This window comes from Bicyclus anynana, chromosome 15 (genome assembly GCF_947172395.1).
Source record: "Bicyclus anynana chromosome 15, ilBicAnyn1.1, whole genome shotgun sequence".
Lineage (NCBI taxonomy): Eukaryota > Metazoa > Arthropoda > Insecta > Lepidoptera > Nymphalidae > Bicyclus > Bicyclus anynana.
Window position 1 is genome coordinate 9543910 of NC_069097.1, and position 23668 is coordinate 9567577.

At 40.0% G+C, this 23668-nt stretch overlaps 3 protein-coding genes across 4 annotated transcripts in view; all 3 read right to left on the reverse strand.

The window, feature by feature from the left end:
- Nucleotides 1–249: 249 nt before the first annotated feature.
- On the reverse strand, nucleotides 250–5852 carry LOC112043131 (uncharacterized). Its single transcript, XM_024078411.2, has 4 exons — nucleotides 5327–5852; nucleotides 4532–4880; nucleotides 3795–4044; nucleotides 250–2705 (listed from the first exon to the last, which is right to left on the reverse strand). The coding sequence occupies exons 1-4, from the start codon at nucleotides 5850–5852 to the stop codon at nucleotides 2400–2402; spliced, it is 1431 nt and encodes a 476-aa protein (XP_023934179.2). The 3' UTR covers nucleotides 250–2399.
- A 10-nt stretch (nucleotides 5853–5862) lies between these two features.
- Nucleotides 5863–6544, reverse strand: LOC112043132 (protein cornichon homolog 4). The gene has a single exon (XM_024078412.2). The coding sequence runs from the start codon at nucleotides 6334–6336 to the stop codon at nucleotides 5863–5865; it is 474 nt and encodes a 157-aa protein (XP_023934180.1). The 5' UTR covers nucleotides 6337–6544.
- Nucleotides 6545–8203: 1659 nt separating this feature from the next.
- Nucleotides 8204–23668, reverse strand: part of LOC112043133 (proline-rich protein 36) — a 74871-nt gene continuing 59406 nt past the window's right edge. For both annotated transcript variants that reach the window (XM_052885764.1, XM_024078413.2), the window contains exons 2-6: nucleotides 22813–23062; nucleotides 21749–21891; nucleotides 17569–17634; nucleotides 15971–16104; nucleotides 8204–15762 (exon numbers count right to left, since the gene is read on the reverse strand). In XM_052885764.1, the coding sequence (XP_052741724.1) occupies nucleotides 13669–15762; nucleotides 15971–16104; nucleotides 17569–17634; nucleotides 21749–21875 (2421 nt within the window). In that variant the 5' untranslated portion in view covers nucleotides 21876–21891; nucleotides 22813–23062 and the 3' untranslated portion in view covers nucleotides 8204–13668. The remainder of the gene's footprint in view (nucleotides 15763–15970; nucleotides 16105–17568; nucleotides 17635–21748; nucleotides 21892–22812; nucleotides 23063–23668) is intronic.

Consider the following 23668-nt stretch of genomic DNA (forward strand, 5'->3'; position numbering starts at 1 on the left):
ATGGATGGCAGCTCTGTCGAAATAGTTTCGAGAGAGCTGTTTCATGTAGTATGGAGGTCGTTATTACGTACAAACCACGGTGCGCCCGTGATTTGCCGCAGGAATCGATTTTGCAGAGTTTGAAGCGGCTTAAGGGACGCTTTGGGACGATAGGCAAACACTACACTAGCGTAGGTGAATAGCTTTTGTTAAGGTTTAAGGTTTTATATTGAGTACATTACGAAATGGGAGTAGAAAAAAATACTTCCATAACAGTTTTTGGTTATAATTAATGAAATGACATATGTATAAACTAAAACAATGCAATACATTGAAGTATTATGTATGTCACGGTCCGTACAAAATCAGTTGATTGTGCAGGGGTTGCATTTGATGCAACAGTACCTACAGTATATCTATACTTATAATAAATCTGTAGTGAGGTCAATTCTGTACATGAAATATATTTCCAAAATAACTATCAGGGGGTTTAGTGATCGATACTGATGCCAAAAATGCAATCAGTAAATTTTTTGTCTGTCTGTATGTATGTTCGATAAAGAAACAAAAACTACTAGACGGATTTAATGAAACTTACAATTGTTCTTCATACTCCTGGGCAGGTTGTAGTATACTTTTCATCACTACGATCAATAGGAGCAGAGCAATGAAAGGAAATATTGGGAAAACGGGAGAAGTTACTCCATCGTTAAGCTTCCGTCGCGAGTGCAGCCTTAATGGGTAGGTTAGGGATAGAGTAGGGTAGGGTAGGGTAGGGTAGGGGTAGGGTAAGGGTAGTTGAAAGTTTACATCGACTTTCACGCGGATGATGTCGCGGGCGTCCGCTGGTTGATACTATACTAAACTTAATTTCTACTACACCTCAGATCCAATAAATTCGCACATCTCTACAATTATATGTATGATAAAAAAGTTTTACAAAGCTAATTATAATCTACACTTGCAAAATAATTATCAATTTTGTTCAATTTCGGCTATATGCAACTTAACCTAACTTAAATCTACCCATATAAAAAACTTTTTATTAAGAATAAGTATATCTACCTATAATAATGACTTAAATCTATAAACTTATAGTTCACTTAAGTGTAACATCAATAAATATTGTACCTGGATTCCAATGCAATATGTTACTCTTAGAATTATTTATGACAAAGGAAAAACGGACGTCGAATGTTGTGAAATTAAAAGTAATATGCAGTTTTCAAAACTAAGCAAAAGACATTTCTTTGGTATTTACAATAGTTTTCATTTGGAAGTAAATTCCATATCACGGTTACGAAACTACACGATGTTTCAAGCGATTTTAACATGCGCCGCTAACCGACAAGCGGACTTTCAAGCGTCTGACATGACGCACTGTAACTGTAAGCTAAGTAAAGTCCGGCCGCTCAGAGATTGCGTTTCTGATCGGTCGAATGGGCGATTTAACATGAGATGATTGATTGATGAGAGAGAGTGAGAGAAATATATAGATAGACAAAAACACGAGGTAATTGTAATTGAAAATGTTTGTCCCATTCGCACGACTTGGCAGAACCGCAATCGGCCGGACTTTAACGTCTCGTATTTTAAATCTGCAAGGCTCTCAATATTTACAATGTATTGCACCAATAAAGTATATTAGGAATTATATAATATATTTTGAATTCAGAAGTTTTTGCTATTTTTATTATATAAAAATTTATACAAAAATTGTAAATAAAAATATTTTTGCCCCCATTCCATTATCGGCAGTATATAAACTGACGAACGATCTGCTTTCTAAAGAAAGATTTAGTTAGGTCTTTTAAAATGACTCGACTCTGGGAGCAAAAACCACTGAATTAGAAGCAGTGAATCACTCTCTTTAGTTCGTTATCTCAGTAGCTAACTTCTTAGTTAGCTACTGAAAAAACTACTAAATGGCGGTACAGACCTTCAGTTTTCACTGCGCAATTTTAACTGTACAGTTTTATTCCATCGCTAGTTAATAGTTAAAACTGCAGGTCTAATAGGATATTACTAACACAAATGATGTCTACGCGTATACCTACTATGAATATGCACTTCAGCAGCGATTAATTGTGGACACAAACACTAGACGAGAGAAAATATAAATGCAGAGAGTAAGAGAGCTAAATGATTCCACGAAAGTGACAACAAGAGTGAATATAAAAATAGTATTGCAAATAAGCACTTTGTATAGTGCGTGTAAACACACATACTTGACTATATTGGTATTCTTTTGACGATTTCAGTGTTTTATTTTATTTTGTTTGCTGTTTGTACATTTTTGGAGAGCAGCAAAATGATATAAACAACATTTATTTCGTGTTAAAACTGAAAATACATACACACATGAAATAACACACAACAAAAATTGGTTCTTTTCAATATTATATCTATGATTCTCTAGTTTAAGGTGGTCCATTGGACAATATCTTCCCCCACCCCATGTAAACAAAAACAGTAGAGTACGAATAGACTAAGCCATGTCGAGGGTTTGGTGCTGGACAAGGTTTTTTCACTTGTGGATATGGTGACGCGTCGGGTTTCGGTGGGTGGTCAACGCCTAACTCTCCGTTTCCATAGCAACCGACGAGTCTCGTATTCGGGAACACGGCACGGAAGCAATCTTGCTCCCATTTGTGTTTCTTGTCCCGACCCACGCATGACAGTTTGACTACTACACTGTATTCAAACTGTGGCACTCTCTTGGAAAACTGCAATCAATGAAAAGAAAATATGTAATGTTGAATATTGAAGGTTGACATTTAACTTAGGTTACATATTTTTATGTTTAGTAAAAATACAGTTTACTTAGTTGTACCTACTAGAAGTCATCATCATCATTATCAACCTATATTCGGCTCACTGTTGAGCACGAGTCTCCTCTCATAATGAGAGTTAGGCCAGGGTACCAGAAGTATGGTTCATTTACACATAAGATTTGTATTAGAAACGACCTTCACCCATCTGTTTAATGGATGAAAGTGTTTTATATCATATTTATGTTGAAAATACAGGAAGAAATTTTTTTTAGTGCGGATATTTTTATATTTTGTACATAAACAAAATTTAATGATCACGTATTTTTTCTTTTTTTTTTTAACTCAAAAATAACAAAATTATCGTTAGCTAAAGTTATTTACTTTTGAACAGAATTTTAGGGTCACCCTATTGTGCGTTTATTTTATTTTCGTTTGATACCTAAAGGACGTCACCAGATCACTTTTAAGCTGAATATATCTTGTTTAGTAATAATATGTACATTATTTTGTTATTTTAGAGACATAAATTAAAAAAAAAATTACATAAAATGTATCGAACTGTTTGTAGATTTATATTCTATTATTGATACAGAACCACGAAAAAAAATATCCGCACTAAAGACCGAATCACCCTGTATATTACGAGTAAATATGTTGTCTCAAAAACTCCTGGCTAAACTATCATTAATACTAATGCACTTGACAGAAATGGCAGTGTCATAGTCAACTAACCACGGTGGAAGCCTACTGACAGAACTATGCCAACTTGAAAAATGTAGAATTTATATCAGATTTTTAAATACACTCCAGTCCTAAAATGCGCCCAACGACATATCTCGTGAAGGGAAATAGACAAATATCAACCAACAACAGTACCCTGAAATATCACAATCTCTTTCAGGCCTGACACACTTCTCGATTTAGCAAAAACATACAAGTATATGATCAAACCACTTTAAAGCGGCCAATTTGATTATGAACAATTTAAGACCATTTAAAAAAAAGTGTCAAATAGCCTATTCTCATCTTTCTATTACTTACATCATTAATAGTTTGCTGTATCTTCACTTTTGACCACACTGATGATTCAAGGACAACAGAATACATATTGAAGTTACACTCATTGCTCTGTGGGTTCTTAGGTATAGTGAACATGCTGATAGAGACCAAATTGCCACTGATGAAGTCCCGGTGTTTGTCAACCCGTTTGACCACTCCTTCAAGATCACTGTGTTTGAATAATGTGTCCTCTATTATACAGCCTCCTAAGGCATATGGTATGTCTGGTTGCCTGAAAAATAATTTTTAATTAATGCTAACTGACCATAGTAATGACATCAGCTGGCTTATTTCCTATTTTGGTCTTATTATCAACCTTATTTAAATATAAAATTTTTCTTATTAAAATGATAATAAAAATCAATTCACAAAAGGTCATCTACACAGTATGATACAAAATACAAATGTCATCCGGTGCTTACTGGTGGATATCATATAATATGGAGATTTTTTATTTTAATAAGTTGATAATAAAGACCAAAATATCATCATCAATCATCTACATATTCACATACATGTTTAAACGGGCTATGATGTTAAATTCATTAACTTCCCAACTCTGGGCTGAGAATAAATTTTTTTGTGATTATACACAATATCTTTACAACTTCATGAATTGGGAGATTCATAATAACAGGAAGACACGTAATAAAAGGTCTGGGAAAACATTATATATGAGTAAATATAAAGAAAACTCTACAGTTATAAAAAATACTTACACTTCTTTAAAACGGTTCAAGAAAAAGATGTCTTGTCCAGAGTGTAGAAGGTACCTGTCAGTTACATAAACAAATATACCTTTAAAAATTCTATCCTCTGATATATTTTGGACAACTTCATAAAAATCTTGTTGTATATTTGTTTTAGATCTTATGTTGATAGTATGAAACTTAACATCTGGTATGACTGGTATGGACAGGCCCACCAAGTAAGGTTTGGTACTCAGGTGATCGATGATCAGTTTGTAGGTCACTGAGGTTGGTACTGGCATGTATGAGATGTAGTCCGATCGTATAATATTTACACATTCTTTAGGTGCACATGTGTATTTTTGTATTGCATCAAGCACTGAAACAGACAAAAAAAGCAATTATTCTACTAATATCTACATTTATATGATGCATTTTGAATAATATTGTCTCAACAGTACAATACTATAGTCTGGCAAGTTTGTTGATGACACTCCCATGTTAAGCAGCCGAGGGGGGGAAATACTGCGCAGGTGTGAAATCGTGCATGAGGGGAAGTGAGGTGCATCCCCAACCCGTGCAGACCATCGGGAGGGTTACGAATGAAGTTGCCAAGCTATGGATGGCACTGTATTGGCCGAAAAGGCTGAGTCCAAAATCATAATTATTAATTACATGCATAGATTTTGTACTAATGGATTTTCTAAACTTTGGTTTCTTTATATCTGAGAGCAATATTCATCACCATGAAAAGAAACATACAAATAATAGCTGATTTTATTTAAGTGCGCTATAACTAAATTTGATAAATAAAACAACACTTACAGTTATGAACATCAAAACATGGCACAGAGCAAGGTGGGGGATAAATTGATTGACACAATCTTATCATGCTTAACCCAGCACCGTTGACAAACGTCATAACTACCAACGGCTCATTTACAAGATCACTAGACGTCGCCCAAATGCTAGATGACAATAGGGAGTCCATAGAGAAGTCCATAGGTGCCAACTGCTCCCTCCTCAAAGCCTGCACTGCAGAGTGCCATGTTGTGCATACTTGTTTACACAATAACTTATCTCGCCAATGCATATTACTCATAATCTGCTTAACAATAAGATAATTTGAAACCACTTTGTCCATAAGTTCGCTGCTACAGTTTAGACATTCAAACTGTCGGTCCAAATTCTCTTTCTTTAAAAATGCTCTAATATGGTCATCCAGAGACAGTTTAACACACCCAGCCGATCTCGGTGAACCATTGGTGGATAGTACCGGTATGATTTCATTGTTCATGGGCTCACTGTCCTCCGAAGAGGTATCGCTCTGGGATGTTAGTTCGTCTGACATTATAGCTTTGCTATATTTCTGTCACAATATCGTCATCACTTCCGCGTCGGATAGGGTCGCCTTTCAATAGCGCTAATATGAAAGAGTAAAGATAAATGAAGAAAAATATTAAATAGTATCCAATGTAAATCATAACATCCCTCAGGTGCTTCTTCAGTTGGCCTCTGTTATTAATTTCAGTTGGATCGTAAGCGCCCAGGTTACCTCTCGGCACTGTGAAATACTCAAAAGTTGTCCATATAAACATGGGCAGGTTTAACATGAAGAGTAAAATCTGGCCATGGAATAACAATAAAAAAGTTATAAACGAATGGGCGATATACTTCGGGAGCAACCAGTAGTTCAGTTTCTCGCAACACTCCTGGGCGTTCAAGTAGTCACATTCCAGATCAGATAGTGTAATGATGTAGTAAATTAATAAGAACAATATAGCGCCACAATCGATCAGAGCCAGAGCAAACAACAGCGTTTCAGCTAATATCATCACTAGAGTTGCGGACTTGCGGTGTCCTGCTCGAATCTACCTATGTTTATATAAATATTGATGTACTTCGATTAAATCATACCGAAATTACAGAATAGATTATTAATTATTTAATATGAAATAATTGATAAATCACAATTCGCAATTTCACACCAATAATTGTTTTTTGAAGTCTGACAGTTGACTTGACAGTGACACTCATAGAGTACATTGAATATAGGGTAGACACTGAAAGAAATGGGGAACGATTACCACAAACAAAGCACAAACGTCAAAATTTATTACACAGATTCACTATGAATCAAGGAACATATTTAATGAATGTATTAAAAATATCCTATGGAGGAGGGTAGAGTAACAAAGTTGTTTCTAGCCAGATGTTTTTCTTTCTGTTGATTAATTAATATATATACAACTTACCAGCCACAATCTATATCTATATCTATACTAATCTATACTAATATTATAAAGAGGTAAAGTTTGTAAGTTTGTAAGTTTGTCACATTTTTTAAATGGGGTAATCTTCGGAACTACTGGTCCGATTTTAAAAATTCTTTCACCAGTAGAATGCTACATTATCGGAGAGTGCTATAGGCTATATTTTATATTGGTATCATATTTATTAGCCGAGTTATCACAGTTTTTGTCATACAGGTCGGACTAAAAACCTTTTAAACAGACTTATTCGCATGCGCTGCCTTAACCATTGTGTAAAATTGAAATTAATGTATAGAGACTTTATGTATCTTTAAAAGTTCTACAAAAAAGTCCGCGACGTCATATATCTATCTTCTATATATTAGCAGATATAGTACCTTTTGTATTTTAAAAATTATTAATTTTATATACATAGGTTTACTTCACTATTTATACAACTAAACTTTAATCCTTATTAAAATAAATTATTTAATAATCACAAGGATATTATGGAGATAAGATTTGCCCTTTACAGTATGTTAATTACTTAAATAGTTTCGGAGATAATACAAAATTTCTAAAAGACGCAGAAATTCCGCTATATGACGCCCGGCGCTTTCATTTACGTAGTTCCCGTTCCCGTGTGAATATGGGGATCAAACATAGCCTATGACACTCGCAAATAACGTAGCTTTCTATTGGTAAAACAATTTTCCAAATCGGTCCAGTAGATCCAGAGATTACCTCCTACAACCACACGAACTTTACCTCTTTATATTATTAGCATAGAAGTCTCTATTTCTCTTGGTCATACCACCACTCTCGAAGGACTGGACCGATTTTGCTAAGGGTAGGAGTAAGATAGAGAATTTATAGAGTAGGGTAGGGTACGGGTAGGGAAGAGTAGGAGTAGTGTAGGGGTAGGGTAGGGGTAGGGTAGAGGTACGGGTAGGATAGGGAAGTGGTAGGGTAGGGGTAGGATAGGCGTGAGATAGGGGTACGGGTGGGATAGGGGTAGGAAAGGGATAGGGTACGGGGAGAATAGGGGTAGGATGGGGGTAGGGTAGGGTAGGGGTAATTGGGGTAGGGTAGGGGTAGGATGGGGGTAGGGGTAGGGTAGGGTAGGGATTGGGTAGGGTAGGGTTCGGGTAGTGGTAGGGGTAGGGTAGGGGTAGTAGTAAAGTTGACATCGAAATTTACGCGGACGAAGTCGCGGGCGTCCGCTAGTATAATACAAATTGCGTGGTACATTATCTCGTTCTGACGCTCTGAAATTTTTATTTCCTGGTAACTCAGTAAGCTACCAGAATCAAAAATTCTCGTAAATTAAAAAGTTTATCATCTCATCAGGATGAAGCTACTCACGAAAAATTAGCTTGTTAGTAATCAGGTGTACAAAATGTTCTAGGGATCCCCGTCTATAAGGTTTAGGTAAATAAATAAAACAACATTTATCTCAAAAGTTTTGTTCAACAATTCCTTATACATACTAGTAAAGGCTTGGTAATTATTTACAAGGCTTCATTATATGCAAGGTAAAAAAACTATTAAATTTACAGGGAATTGCAATTGTGAATTTCTGGTTCAGATATAAATAGTTTTTACACAATTACCTATTGTTTGCCTTTGATTAATACAAGTATATTATTACACTATGTGTTGCAATGATATTAACATCAAAAATAATTTAAAACGGTAGACATATGAGTACAATACAAGAATACTTGGTTAATATACAAGCAATATAACGAAGCCTATCGATATGCTATCCTATCTAGCCTATCAATATACTAGTATTTACTGTAAACAGCTTAAATTATTCAAATTCAGCACTGTATATCACTTCCAAATATAAACTACTAGAAAACAAATATTAAAACTCTCCTACAATAATTTACAACAATAACAAATATGCAGATACATACATACATAGGTACACTATAATCAAACTTTAATCTCACTTCATATTTCCTTGTGTTAAATTATAAATTTAAACTAACCCTCAAAATTGGTATACCAAGCTTACAACACACTCAATTAAGGAAATCTTCAAAGATATACCTGCAAAATATGTCTTGCATAGGTTTTATATATCTTTAAAGAATTAGTATAATTGGCTAGAATGGATAGGTACAATTTGGCTGAGCAATTAGAAAATTAATTAGTTTTAATTTACTTAGATAATGGAATATTACTTAATTTTAGTAAAGCGAAAACAAAACGAAACAATCTTATAATAATTATACTCAGTGATATATCACTTAATCATTATGATGACAATATGGGAAATTAAAACTTTTTAGCATCAACTGACGAACACTTCATCAAGTTAATGTTTACATGTTTAATAATAATGACTGTTAAGTTTTATGCTGTTAATTATATTATAATTATATAAATGTATTTCAATATATTTTACTTACACATATATAGCACCAAACCATATGTGAATGTACTTTGGGATTATGTTATATCCCAAAGTACTAGCACATATCTATCAACATTAGTAACATTCAGACCACTGGCAAAAGAAACCTTATCAAATATAACAATAAAGTACTTATGGAAATATGTATTTGAATTTTTTTTATGTATGTATTGTAACATTGGCACATTGGGGCAGTGAGGCCACATTCGTTGTCGCAAAAGGTATTTTATAAATTAAAAAATATAAATGCAAATAATGGCATACACATTTTGATTTTGCAGTTTTATCAGCCAAGATGAACGCAACAAAACACATCCCAACTAATATGAGAATACTAATCAATACACTCGAACAAAATCAAGTAGGTACTATAAGGAAAAATAAATATATATTTTTTTTAAATTACCTAACAAACAATTATGCAAACAATCTTTCATTGTTGAGAAAAAAAAATATCCATAAAGGTGCACCTATCCTAAGCTTTAGACAATATACTGGAATGATACATTTTCAAGAATGTTACGTTTATGCAATATTTATGATAATTTATTATGATTAAAATAAATATTAAACAAATTAGTAAAACATTGTGTTGAATCATTTACACCACACTAACACCAAACTTTACGAAGGGTCTACAGACTTAAACAATAAGTGGAAGATGTAGGTACAAATTACAAACAATGGAGTAAGGGTGCTTGCATAATTGTTTGTATTCATGGAGCCTGCTCCCTACGTTAACTAAATGAACCATATTAATTTATTATGAAACACAGCTAAAACTCATGTAATACAACGTCACAGCATGCCCAACAAGTTTGTTTGGATCGTGCCGCGTTGCAAGAACCAGCTCATGACTAAGGGCATACTCTGACATTGTATTGTGTGAGTTTTAGTCGTGTTTCTTAATAAATTAATATGTATAACACTCACGATAGTTTAAATTCTAAATGAATCATATCTAATATTGTTCCCGAGCTGGTCCCACCCATGACGATGGCTTGTGAACGTGCACTTTGCTCTCCCTCAACAACATATGCTTTACGAGCTTAAATAAACATATTTTTAATGGAAATATTTTATCATGAAGAGGGTACAGATGTGTCACAAGTTGCACTTCAACAAGACTGGAATGTCATTTATTGATTTGGGAAACTTTGCAGAATTTGCAGAGATAGACTGTCAACAACATTTTATAGTACAAGATCCGACATAAGAAATTTATACCCTCATCTGTTTTTTAATTGGCAAAAGAAAAAAAAGATGGAAAATATTCACATTGACACATTGCACATAGCTTGTCTAGTTAAATTGCGGTTGAACAGTATTAATTTATTTTTTTTAATTTTTTTAATCTTCTTCGCTCATTTTTTAATCAAAAAAATCGTACACTATAGTATGCGCGTTATCATCTGAGTCGTCCGGTCATAAAAGTCAAAAAAGATAGGAATGTGCAGCGCGCCTACCTGCGCACCCTAATTATCGATAAACGGCTACCTGCGCACGTGCTAATGATGAGTCAATAATGATTTGGACGATTCTGATTGGTCGGTTTCTAATGTAATTGCATTGCGTATTTTTTTTGCTATAAATGTGTTTACTGCAATTAAATAAATACATTCATGTGTTACTCGTTGCGCACTATGGATACTTTATTTTCTAACGTTGATCTGAAGAAATTACATGGCGATATTAGCCCTCAAGCTCGAACACTGATTCACAACGTATTCCTGTTTCTCAATGAATTGAAAAGTGATCCGAATAAAGTGGCTTCTCTAAATTTCAACAAACCACGTGAAATGGCCGCATTTGTTTGTGGTGTGAGCAGAGCGACAGTGGACCGAATCAAGACGGAAGTATCACAATCAGGCAGTACCTGTATACCAAGAACAAATTTTAAGAAACCACAAACCGTCACTAATATTGACGATTTTGATAAAAGTGTGTTGAAGCGAACTGTAGCTTCATTTTATGAGAATGGAGAGTATCCATCCGTGGCGAAAATTTTAGAAAAATTCCGTGAACAATTACCCGATTTTAAATGCGGCAACACTTCAATGAGAATACTACTGAAGGAGGTTGGGTTCCAGTATAAGAAAAATAGCGAAGGACGTAAATATTTAATGGAAAGAACTGATATTGTTTGTGCTAGAATGGACTTTTTAAGGAAATTGGATTTACTTAGAAGAACTAACGATCAGCGACCACGTTTCTATCTAGACGAAACATGGATTAATCAAAACCATGCAAGAAAGAGGATGTGGCTTGGAAGCAACGATGAAGGAGGTTTCAAGAATCAGCCTGTGGGAAAAGGCCAAAGATTAATAGTTTGCCATGCGGGTTCTGCAAGGACTGGCTTCGTTCCAGATGCGAAGCTAATATTTAAAGCGGTGAAATCAAAGGATGCTGATTACCACACAGAAATGGATGGCGAAACATATATGGCATGGTTTTCCGAATTCCTGAATCTACTTGAAGAGCCCTCAGTTATAATTGTCGATAACGCAAGCTATCATTCGATACAGTTGGAAAAGATACCCACAAGAAACACGAGGAAAGCTGAAATTCAAGAATGGTTGACAAAGAAAAAGATTCCATATTCCAGCAACGAAATTATTGAAGAATTAATAAGAAAAGTAAAAGCCAGTAACCCGCAGAAGGTCTACGCTTTAGACCATCTGGCAAATGAACGAGGTCATGAAGTAATAAGGCTCCCTCCATATCACTGTCAATATAACCCAATAGAATTAATTTGGGCACAAGTAAAGGGAGAAGTTGCGAAGAATAATAATACCTTCAAGATAGCAGATGTCGAAAATCACCTCCACCGAGCCATAGAAAATGTCACACGAGAAGACTGGGCCAAATGTGTTAGGCATGCCGAAGAACTTCAAAACAAAGATTTACAAAAAGCTCTAATTAGAGATCACGCGCCGCTTATAATAAATTTGGCAGAAGACGAAGATTCTGATGATGAAGACTCAGATGAAGATTAATTTTATTTAGTTAATAATTATATAATATGAAATATGTATTATATTAAATCAAATATTGTTAATTTTTTTAATTTTGTGAACAAGATACGATAATAAACTTTACTTATCGATAATATGTCTTTCATTGTTACACCCTTCACTAGACGGCTCCATAAGACCCATAAGTGCAAGCGAGATAGATATAGAGAAATGATTTATGGCCCTAAGACTCAGTTGTTAACGCGCGTACTATAGTTATTAGAATATACCCAAAAGTAAAGGTTGCCTGCTTTCACACTGCAACTGTGGGGTTGCCAGATATAAAACATGTTATTTTTAAACCCACATCAGTTATTCCAATGAAAGCTTATTTTATGCTTAATTTAACTGTATTAGGTTGCCTTTTTAGTCATGGTTTCCTAGATTTTGTATGAAAAATGTATGAAAAATTTGCAATGCATCACTGTGAACATTACCTATCATTAATATCATAGTACTAATGAATAAAAGATGAGAGTATATATTTCTAATGCCGTATCTTAGATCATTACCACTGTGCATAGACACAGCCGCCACACTGTTTCAAAGATGGTTCCATCTCCTCAAACACGAGTATCCCTTACGATATTTTTCCCCTCAGTTTTTAGTCATCGGGCGGAATGCAGTTAATCCACAACTATGTTGAGTATTTTTTCATAACACATTCATTATATACATAAGTAGATATGCCTCAGTAAATAATATGGATTTATCATAAATACGTGAGCCGAGTGTGTCACTGTCACTCGACGCTAATAAATAGAACACAAATCACTTAAGCTACATTAACATCTAGCGATACAAACATACGTATCATATATTAAGTACCAAATAATATCCATCCGGTCCACACATCACTTCAAACACTATGTGTTTTAATTTTTATCTAATATTACGTCTAGTCTTCACTAACTGTGGAATTCATAGATGTTATAAAGGCACCCTCAGGGTATCATTCACCCGCTGAAGTATCAAATTCACAAACAGAGGTTAAACTAGACAATCAGCGGCTGAATGAGCCCCTGGGGGTGCCCCTACAATGTCTATGAATTCCACTGTAAGTCACCAACATGGAAGAACGCGAAATCGAGACTAGCGTCACATCATTTAACTATTTCACTTTAAAACTAACTCCGCTATGTTATTCCATTCCGGTGGCACTGAATAGTTTTCCGAGCGGGTAACACTGGCGACGTGATGTACTAAGAGATCATGGTATGGGCAAAGATTTTCTACTATTAGATATGTTACGTGCCTACAAAATCACCGCAAAATGATCCAAATACAGCGATCAGCTACTCCACCGAGCGCAGGCATGCATAAATTTTGTATTCACTTTCACAATATACTTATGTATATATAGTTTTTACACTTCCTGAACACACTGCCTCAGTTTTGACATATCTATAGTATAAAATCTTTGGGTGTGGGTGTAGTCAGAGAGCTTCAGTGTCTGGCACGAGCGCGGGCGGGTCAGGTGGCGTCGTACTCGATCTTGTCCCAGGAGTAGTGCTTGCGCGCGGGGCGCGGCGCCGGCAGCAGCACGCCGCCCAGCACCGGGTCGCACTGCGGCACGTGCCCACGCCCAAACAGGTTCGGGATCAGCTCCGCGTTCATGTAGTCGTAGCTGTCCCCGTCCACGTTCATGTTCATGTTCGCGCCGAGGTCGAAGTCCTTGAAGTCGAACTCGCACGGCCGAGGCTCGAAGTCGTCGTGGCGCGACTCCTCGTGGAACGACGGCAGCGACAGCTCGTTCATGTCTACGAACCCGGGCCGCGAGTGGTCCAGGATGTCGCCGGCGAGCGGGGTCATGCTCATCCTCTCGGGCGCGTCCTCGTCTACGTCCATCGCGCCGGGGGCGGTTTCACCGAGGAATCTGCCGAAAAAGTCGTCGTGATTCGCCGAAGTGGAGTCCGAGCCGCCGAAGTTGGCGTTGAACTCGTCGTTGGCGAGCAGATCGACGTTCAGTTCGTGGTCCACGTCGGTCGCCGACGAGTCGACGCAGCGGTCGCCGATCGCGTTCAAGTCGGCGTGGCTCATGATCTCGTTCTGAATGTCGTCCAGCTCCCGTTGCAGCTCGTCCGCGGCGAGCGAGTCGCGCACGTGCGAGTCGCCGAGGATGTCGTCGCTCAGCACGTCCGTCGGGCTGAACTCGCCCGAGCCGGCGGTGAGGTAGCCCGCGTCCACCGATCTGTTCGGCGTCACGTCGCCAACCGCAGAAGCCGGCAGCTCGCCGTTTTCCACCAGAATCTCGAGGACGTCGTCCATGATCTGACTGTCGTCGGTCTCGTCGTGCAGCATCGCGGGCAGGTGCGCGACGGGCGGCGGGGGCGGCGGCGGCGGCGGGGGTGGCGCGCGCTCCGGCTCGTAGTGCGTCGTGGGGAGGATGGCTATGGGCACGACCTTGACGCCGTTGAGGATGTACGCCTGGTTGGACTTGGCGCCCGTCGCGTCCGCGTCGGCACCCTGCGCGGAGGGCGGCGTGACGGTGAAGAGGCGCACGAGGCGGTCGGGCGCGGCGTCGGGCGCCGCCAGCACGTAGCGCGGCGGCGCGGCGGGCGGCTGCTGCAGCGCGTCGAGCTTGGCGCGCAGCTGCGTGACGCACAGGTGCGCCTGCAGCAGGCGCCGGCTCTGGTCGCTGGCCGCCGCGCCCGCCGCGTCGCGCCTCACCGCCTCCAGCTGCTGTCGCGACTCCTCCAGCTGCCGCTCCAGCTCCTCTATGAGGCGCCGCTGCGACTGCACGATGTCCTCGGACGGCTCCGAGTCCGCCTTGGACTCGGGCGAGGCGAGCGAGACGGGCGAGCGCGGCGCCTCCTCCTGCATCTCGAGGTAGGGGCGCAGGCGGTCGATCAGCTGCGGCTTGGGGCCGGACACGCGCAGGTTGCGCCGCTTGCACTCGGCGCGCAGGTCCGACACCTTCATGTCCTCGAAGCGCGCGGCGGCCAGCGACACCGGCGTGGCGGCGGGCGTCGGCGGCAGCGGCGGCGGCGGCGGCGCCGACAGCGCGCACAGCACGTCCGACGTGTCCGACGCGACGGAGGCGGCCGACGAGCCGGCGGGCGACGCGGGCAGCATCAGCTGGAGCAGCAGCTGCTGTTGTTGCAGGAGTAACTCGTACGGGGTCTCCGCGGAGCCCGGGGGCGAGGAGGCTTTCTGAGCGTTCGGGGGGCCTTTGTACTCGTGGAACTTGAACCGCGACTTCGGCTTCTGCTTGCACTTCTTGCGGTACTTGTCCTTGCCGGGCGCGGGGTGCTGCGGGCTGGCGGCGTGCGGCGCGACGGGCGAGGGCGCGGCGGGCGGGGAGGGCGAGGGCGAGAGCTCCTCGGGCGGGCCGCAGTAGGCGGAGGGGTGCTGCGGGCGCCCCGACGCGCCCTCGCTGGTGGCCTTGAACGCGAGCACGCCGCTCTTGACGGCCGTCTCGATGTCCTCCTCCGTGTGCAAGATGTTCTTCTTGATGAGCTCGAGCGGCCCGGGTCGGTGCGACAGCTGGTCGTTGAGCTGGTCGGCCAGCCGCGCCTTCTTCAGCATTCGCTGCTTCTCGGCCAAACTGGGATCCACATGGCTTTCCTGGAATTTCATATGTCAATATAAGACTTTTTATTTATTTATTATAATATGGCGTGTTTTAAACTTGTCTAATAACTAAATGTGATATTTTTTCATTGTTGCAGTCACCACACCGAACCCACACCCTCCGAAATCGGGGGCAGAGGTCATATCCACTGGGCTATCATGGCTCTAAAAATATAATGCAAATAAATATAATTGTACACACTTGTTCCAGTATATGTCTTCGCTCCAGTTCCTGGCGATCTGGGCGACTTTGTATTTTTGCTTTGAGCAAATCTCCTGTTTTTGCTCTCTCCAACTGCACCCGTTGCTTGAAATACGCTGGTGGGGTTTTCAAAGCTGTAAAACGTACATAAAAAATAGTTGTAAATATATTTTTTTTTCAAACTTAATGTCATTTAAATTTAATTTTACTAATTAACATTGGTATCAACAATCAACATTAATATATAAAGCTGAAGAGTTTGTTTGTTTGTTTGTTTGTTTGATTGAACGCGCTAATCTCAGGAACTACCGGTCAGATTTGAAAAATTCTTTCACTGTTAGATAGCCCATTTATCGAGGAAGGCTATAGGCTACATTTTATCCCCGTATTACCACGGGAACGGGAACCAAGCGGGTGAAACCGCGCGGCGACTACTAGTTTGTTAATAAAATTAGTTTATAAGTTTTTTTTAATGTTACAGTGTCTAACCAACCGACTTAAAAGTGTCACTATAAATTGCAAATGCAAAGGAATGAGCACGATTAGAAAATCTCATTAACCGCGGCGTTTGGACCGTAAATAAAATTCCTGCGCCCACGCGCGCGGCGCTCTTGCGCAGGCGGTTGGGCGCCTCACCAACATTACATTTACATGATTGGCTCATTGCTAATTGTTCTGCTTATAGTCATATTAGTTATATATAGTTAGTTAGTCATTTATTCATAAACTAGCAGACCCGGTCAAGCTTTGCTTTGGCTCATTCAATACTACCCTCCCACTACCATACACCTACCCTACCATACTCTCACCATACACCTATCCTACCATACCCTTACTCAACCCTACCCCTACCCTACCCCTTCCCTACTTCCACCTAACACCTACCCTACCATACCCTACTCAACTCCTTTTCTTGAGTTATAAGTGTTGTAACAAACCCGACTTTTAATTTTTTACATTTTACAATTAAGTAATTAAATATCATAAAATGTAATTTTCTAGGAATTCGAACTTGACTTTAAAAAGCCTTCTCGACAAGCCACGCTTTCAGTTTGTTTTTAAATGTGTTAATACTTGTTGTATTTTTTATACTTTCAGGAATATGATTAAAAACTGCTGCCATCTCTGTCTTCTCTGTCACTGCCATCATGACATTTTTTAGTCTGTGCTATTTGTTAAAAAGTCTATTGTGGTACCTCAAATTACAGTTCGTTCGTATGGAACCCTTCTTGCGCGAGTCCAACTCGCACTTGGTTAGTTATTTTTCTCTTACGCTCTAGTATAATTTAATAACACGATCTAATTTGAAGTGGTTTAATTTATATAAAAAAAACTAAATGAAATAAGCGATTAAGGTGCTATTTTGGATTTTCAACAGGAACAGACTAGCCAACGCCCCACGATTTCACCCGCGTAGTTCCCGTTCCCGTGAGAATACCGGAAAAATATATAACCGGTTACATCCACAAACAACATGGCTTTTAGTGGTCAAAGAGTTCTAAAAATCGGTTCAGTAGATCCAGAGATTAAAACCAAACAACACCACAAACTTTACCTCTTTATTATATTAAGTATAGAAGACGTCAGTAAATACTTACGCGGCATGATTCCCTGCGCCACCAACTGATTGAAGGGTCGTCGCATCATGAGTTTCACCTTCAGCGCTGCGGAACAAACAACACAGTGTAAAACAGCGAAAACATTGATATGTCAATTCAAATATTTCATTAAATCAAATAACTCTCTGTAACACGTTTAAGGAAACTAAGGAATTATTGCAACGCATTAAAAAGATATATATAATAATAATTTTCCGCATCCAATTGTTGTTCGAGTCGCATATCAAAATCGAAAACGATCATACACAATTGAATGCCATATGGGATACAACAATAAGAATTTATTAGAACGTTATGACGTAGTAGCGTAGCTTGCTTTGGAAGGGCCCTTTATCAAAGTTAGTTGAGGGAGCAAATTCCCGAAAATCTCTTGTTTTATTTCCTCCGCGAAGCACCAATTAAGTGAGATTGTGATTTAAATATTACTAATTTTGCACTGTTACATCTGGCCCATACTTGTATACGTATGTGAAGCCTGTACAGTAAAAGAGGACATCAGGAAACGTATAGAAGCGTTCGAAATGTGGGCGTTTAGACGCATGCTAGCTATCAGTTGGACTCACAAAGTGACGAATGCCGAAGTTCTGCGACGCGTCAATCAGAAGCGTGAACTTTTGCAGACCGTCAAGACGAGAAAAGTCGCGTATCTAGAGCACGTGCTACGACACGAGAGATATGAGCTTCTACAGCTCATCTTGATGGGAAAGGTTGCTGGTAGAAGAAGCGTTGGTCGCAGGAAGAAGTCTTGGCTGAGAAACATCAGAGAGTGGACCGGGATCGCGAGCGCCGCACAATTATTTCGCCTCGCGAAGGATAGAGACGAGTTCAAGAAACTGACTGCCAACCTTTGCTAGTCGGAGAGCCACCTTAAGAAGAAGAAGAATTCTTTGGCTTTCCCACTTAAGGCGCCCCTGGAGCCCAGGGTGCCCTTAATATTTATATGGCCGATGCGGTGATAGCTACGCCCCTGTTATGACGGCAGTGGAAGTTTAAAGTTGTTATGACGGCAGGTGACGAATTTTGACGTAACTCGCCGAGTAATTCAGACATCTACGTGATCGATACGTCGATCGATACACTATAGTACACAGGGTAGGCAGAAGGGCGTAGGCGAATAGAGAATATAATATATTCTATGTTAGTAGACGAGGGAGCCGGGAGCGACGGGCGGACAACGCTGGCGCGGCGCCAACACAAATAAACACTGCACAAGGAAACTAGTGTTATGCCTCGACCGTATTCCAGACGAAACATTCACTACCACTGGGCCGAATATTGTGGGTTACTAGGCGTAATGAGCTTTATATCAATTTCCCTTTATAAATCTCATATATTAGATGCAACTGACCCGATGTCAAATTGTACGAAATGTTATAGGTATGATCAAAGATTTTATACTAGAGATATGTCACTAGCGTTAGCACTAGATAATATGCCTACGTCGTATTCCATAAAGCCCATTGTTAACAAAAATCACAGTGTAAGTGGCCAATTTCTACCTACTATATGATATCCACGAATTGTTGTCAGTAGGCACCGGATAATTTTTTCTTTATAAACAGTAAATATGAAATTACATGACTTCAAAATTACTAATAATGCTGGTTACAATAATCCACTAACATACGTCTACTAACATAAGTTAGTGAATTGGCCTGCTGGCCCTGTAGCACAACGTGTCGCGAAGCTAAGTGGCAATGATCGAAGCATAAAGCAGGTGGGCTGACGACACCAAGCGAGTCCCAGGGATTCGCTAGATGCAGGCGGCTCATGATGTTTGGAAGTGTCCCTACAAAAGGCCTATGTCATGCAGTGGACGTCCAACAGCTGATATGATGAATACTGTCCTCAGCGTAGACAGCGCATTATTGCATCTATGGAATGCAAGCCACTGATATGATTAACATTTTAGAGGCGCCTTAACTGTATCCGCGTGCTAGTGTGACGCGGGGACGCAATCAAAAAATATATTCTATTTTAACGATGTCGTTTGTCGACTATATTTTCTCGTGTATATTCCCGTAATGTGTTTCACGAACTTTACAAACATTTTTATCGTCTTTCGTATAAACTGACGTTGTTAGTGTGTAAGTGAATATTTTAAGAACAGGATGGCAATTTTAACCAGATTACGAGCATGTTTATATTATTTCGCACGTCTTGGGATTATAATGATGAGATAATCTGTATTACTGTGAAAATCTCAAGACGATTGCAAGGGACTTAGCTATCTAAACTTTTCTTTAAGGAGGGTGATGGCCCCTGTAGCGTTAAAATGGGCTGATAATGATTATTAAGAATTAGGTTAGTTTAGAATTTTTGTTTTCACCCGGAAATCCAATGATATTAAATACTGTTAGATGTGTTACTAGCACATGAAAAATGAGGCGCTCAAAAGAGGAAATTTATACACAACTAAATGTTAGTTGTGGTCAACAACGAACGTTATTTAAAGAAATAATACCTAAATATCGTCTACAATCTCGAGTTATGTGTTCAGGGAGTGTAAAAACTATATATACATAAATATATAATGGAATTAAAGACAAAATTGTGCATGTATGTGTTGCAGTCATGTTTAGTATTGCAGCCTATTATTCGGATCACTTTTTGCGGTGATTTTGTAGGGACGTAACCGATCTATTGTATACAATTATCATTGCTGAAAACTGTGTATTGCGAGCTGATTGTGTGTATTGCGAGTCAAATTTATAGTTGTGTGTAGTGTATGGACATAGAATATTTTTAATGGTGTTAAATATTTTCGATGTGTAAGTTTACCTCGTCCGCCTCAAAAAACGATAGACAATTTTGTTAGTGAATTTTAGTGCGATGCATGTCCATTTTCTAATTCCTCTATGTTTATTGGCGACGCATGCGCAACTCGCAAGTACCGCCGGATGTGAACATTGCGCGCCGCATTCTGATGCGCGTATCATACGAGATCTGACAGTTACTATGTGAAAATAAACAAGTGAGCACAACTTCTCGCTAACTGTAAATCATTTCGAGCTCATATACGACGCGATCTATCGACTGCCCATGCGGATAGTTAAACTCGTTGGAGTGAACAACATTGAATTTTACGACTGGGAATAAGGATAACTTGGAACCGCGTAAGAAATCTTAAAGATTTCATTCTTAAAAAAGTAACCATTTACTAATAAAAGTATTATTTGAGTATTTGATGGCAGAACGTTGATGTATTGTCGGCCTAAGGGATTTGTTTGGCAGCCTCTTAAATAATCCCATATTATAACTTTGGACTCTGCAAAAGGAAGTTGGTTTCAGAACTTGCTGAAAGGTACTATACTAGTCGTTTTAACGGCATCCGTGGCGCAGTAATATGCGCAGTGGATATACAAGACGGAGGTCCTGGGTCCGATCACCGGCTGGGCCGATTGAGATTTTATTAATTGGTCCAGGTCTGGTTGGCTGGCCGTTTCTAGATACCACCCTACCGCCAAGCAATTTAGATGTCGTGTAGAAACCGAAAGGGGTGTAGATTATCATCGTACTCCTAACAAGATCAAGGCCCGCTTCCATCTCAGATTGCATCATCACTTACCATCAGGTGAGATTGTAGTCAAGGGTTAATTTGTAAAGAATAAAAAAAAAGGTTAATCAAAGAGATGTGGAATCAGCCATCAAAGTGATATAGAAATTATAGTCTGCGGGCGACAGAGGGAAAGACTGCGCGGGTGTGAAATTGTGCATGCGGGGAAGTGACATGCATCAGTCGTGGGGGTTTTCATTCTTCGCTGCCCGCCCGGCTTGCGCGCTACATCGGGAGAGTTACGAACGAAGTTGCCAAGCTAGTTTTTCTGGTGCATAGTACGTTCACAGTAAGACGAAGTGAATATGTATGCAGTAACACTGACGGCCGCGTGGCGCAGTGGGCAGTGACCCTGCTTTCTGAATCCACGGCCGTGGGTTCAATTCCCACAACTGGAAAATATTTGTGTGATGAGCATGAGTGTTTTCCAGTGTCTGTGTGTATTTATAAATTATATAAGTATTTATATGTAGTATATAATTGTATATTAATATTATAATATCAACTATCTTAGCACCCATAACACAAGCTACTCTGTATGCTTACTTTGGGGCTAGATAGTGATGTGTATTGTTTAAGTATATTTATTTATTTAACACTTACACTCCTTGTGTTTGCCCATGGCGGGCTGTAGGGGGCTGTCGTCGACGACCACCTTGGGCGGCGAGACGCGCGGCGGCGAGCTCGGCGGCTCGCTCGCGCCGCTGCTGCTCGCTTGTCGGCCGGCCATCTCCTCGGCACCAGAACTGTAATACAAACAAATCATAACAATTACAACTTCGACAGGTAATTTCATTGAGCCAGAAGTAAGCATATTTTTGACGGCCTCCGTGGCGCAGTGGTATGCGCGGTGGATTTACAAGACGGAGGTCCTGGGTTCGATCCCCGGCTGGGCAGATTGAGATTTTCTTAATTTGTCCAGGTCTGGCTGGTGGGAGGCTTCGGCCGTGGCTAGTTACCACCCTACCGGCAAAGACGTACCGCCAAGCAATTTAGCGTTCCGGTACGATGCCGTGTAGAAATCGAAAGGGGTGTAGATTTTCATCCTCCTCCTAACAAGTTAGCCCGCTTCCATCTTAGACTGCATCATCACTTACCATCAGATGAGATTGTAGTCAAGGGCTAACTTGTAAAGAATAAAAAAAAAAGTATTTAGTGGGTCATCATCATCATCATCATCAACAACAGCCGATCGACGTTCACACGTGGTTATTCAATTGTCTCTTGCATAGACTTCCAAAACGCCACCATTTAGTGTTTACGGATCATAAAGTCGTATAGGTCATTTCCTTTATACATCAGTTCGTTGAGTTGGAAATTACAATTCCCATAAAGTCTTTGGTTGTTATCAGGGCTACCTACTAATGTAGCATGTTCATGAACATTGTCTCTTTGACACACTAAATAATCCAATTCTGTTCATTGGTAAATGATTCACGAATGGCGGTTTTGGGATCATAATCTTGGACCATATATCCTTGCATTCAATCATAGTTGAATCATTGATATGATCGAATTATAAGGAAATGAATGTAACACAGCAGAGCAGGCTTCTCCTCGCGAACGATCAAGCGAGGAGTACAGGCTTCGAGGCATTACCTCCCTGCCTGGGTAGACGCGGGACATTGTATAGCAGAAGTTGTAGAATGTAGAGGTTTAATAAAGACCTGAAGTTGTCGTCCTCGGGCGGCGTGGCGGGTGAGGCGGGCGTGCGCGGCGAGGCGGGCGTGCGCGCCGGCGAGTGCGCGGGCGAGTGCGCGGGCGAGTGCGCGCTACGTTCGCGGCGCGGCTGCTTGAACCACTCGGGGTATATGGCGCTGAGCGTCTCCACCAGGTCGTGGTCCAGCGTCACGCGCCACGACGCGCGCCCCGCGGAGCCCTCCGACCCACCACCTCCGCCGCACACAGAACGACTCTCTGCAACCACAATATACTAATATTAAAATAAAAACTTTGAAAAATTCCCAAAGGTACCTAATAAATAGTTATTAAAAACCAACCATAATAACATTATAAATGCGAAAGTAAGTCTATAATAGTCCTTATTTTTAATTCTTTACAAATTATCCTATGACTATAATCTCACCTGCCCCCCTAGCCAAGTAGCTCTTTATACGATCGCTAACGCTTCGATAACTAGAAAGATGTATGGGAATGACATTTGCTATCGACAGGTCACGTGATCAAGATCTGTCATGATGAGACTACTGCCTATATCATGAAAGTTCTTCGACTGACTATGTACCGTTTATACCTTTTGCAAATGCTTCATTTATTCATGTTAGGTGTACAGACAGACATTTCAATGTTATTTATTGAATAGCACACCTAGCTATTTATTTTGGAATATCTAGTATAATTATTATAGACATGAAAAACACTGTCGGAAGAACGCATGTTCTATAGATCACTATAGGTGTGGCTGGGTGGGGCAGAGTGATTGATTTGTTGGGAACCATTGATTCGAAGGTCCCTAATGTCATAAAAAAAACCCACACGAAATACCGGAAACGTTATTTTAAA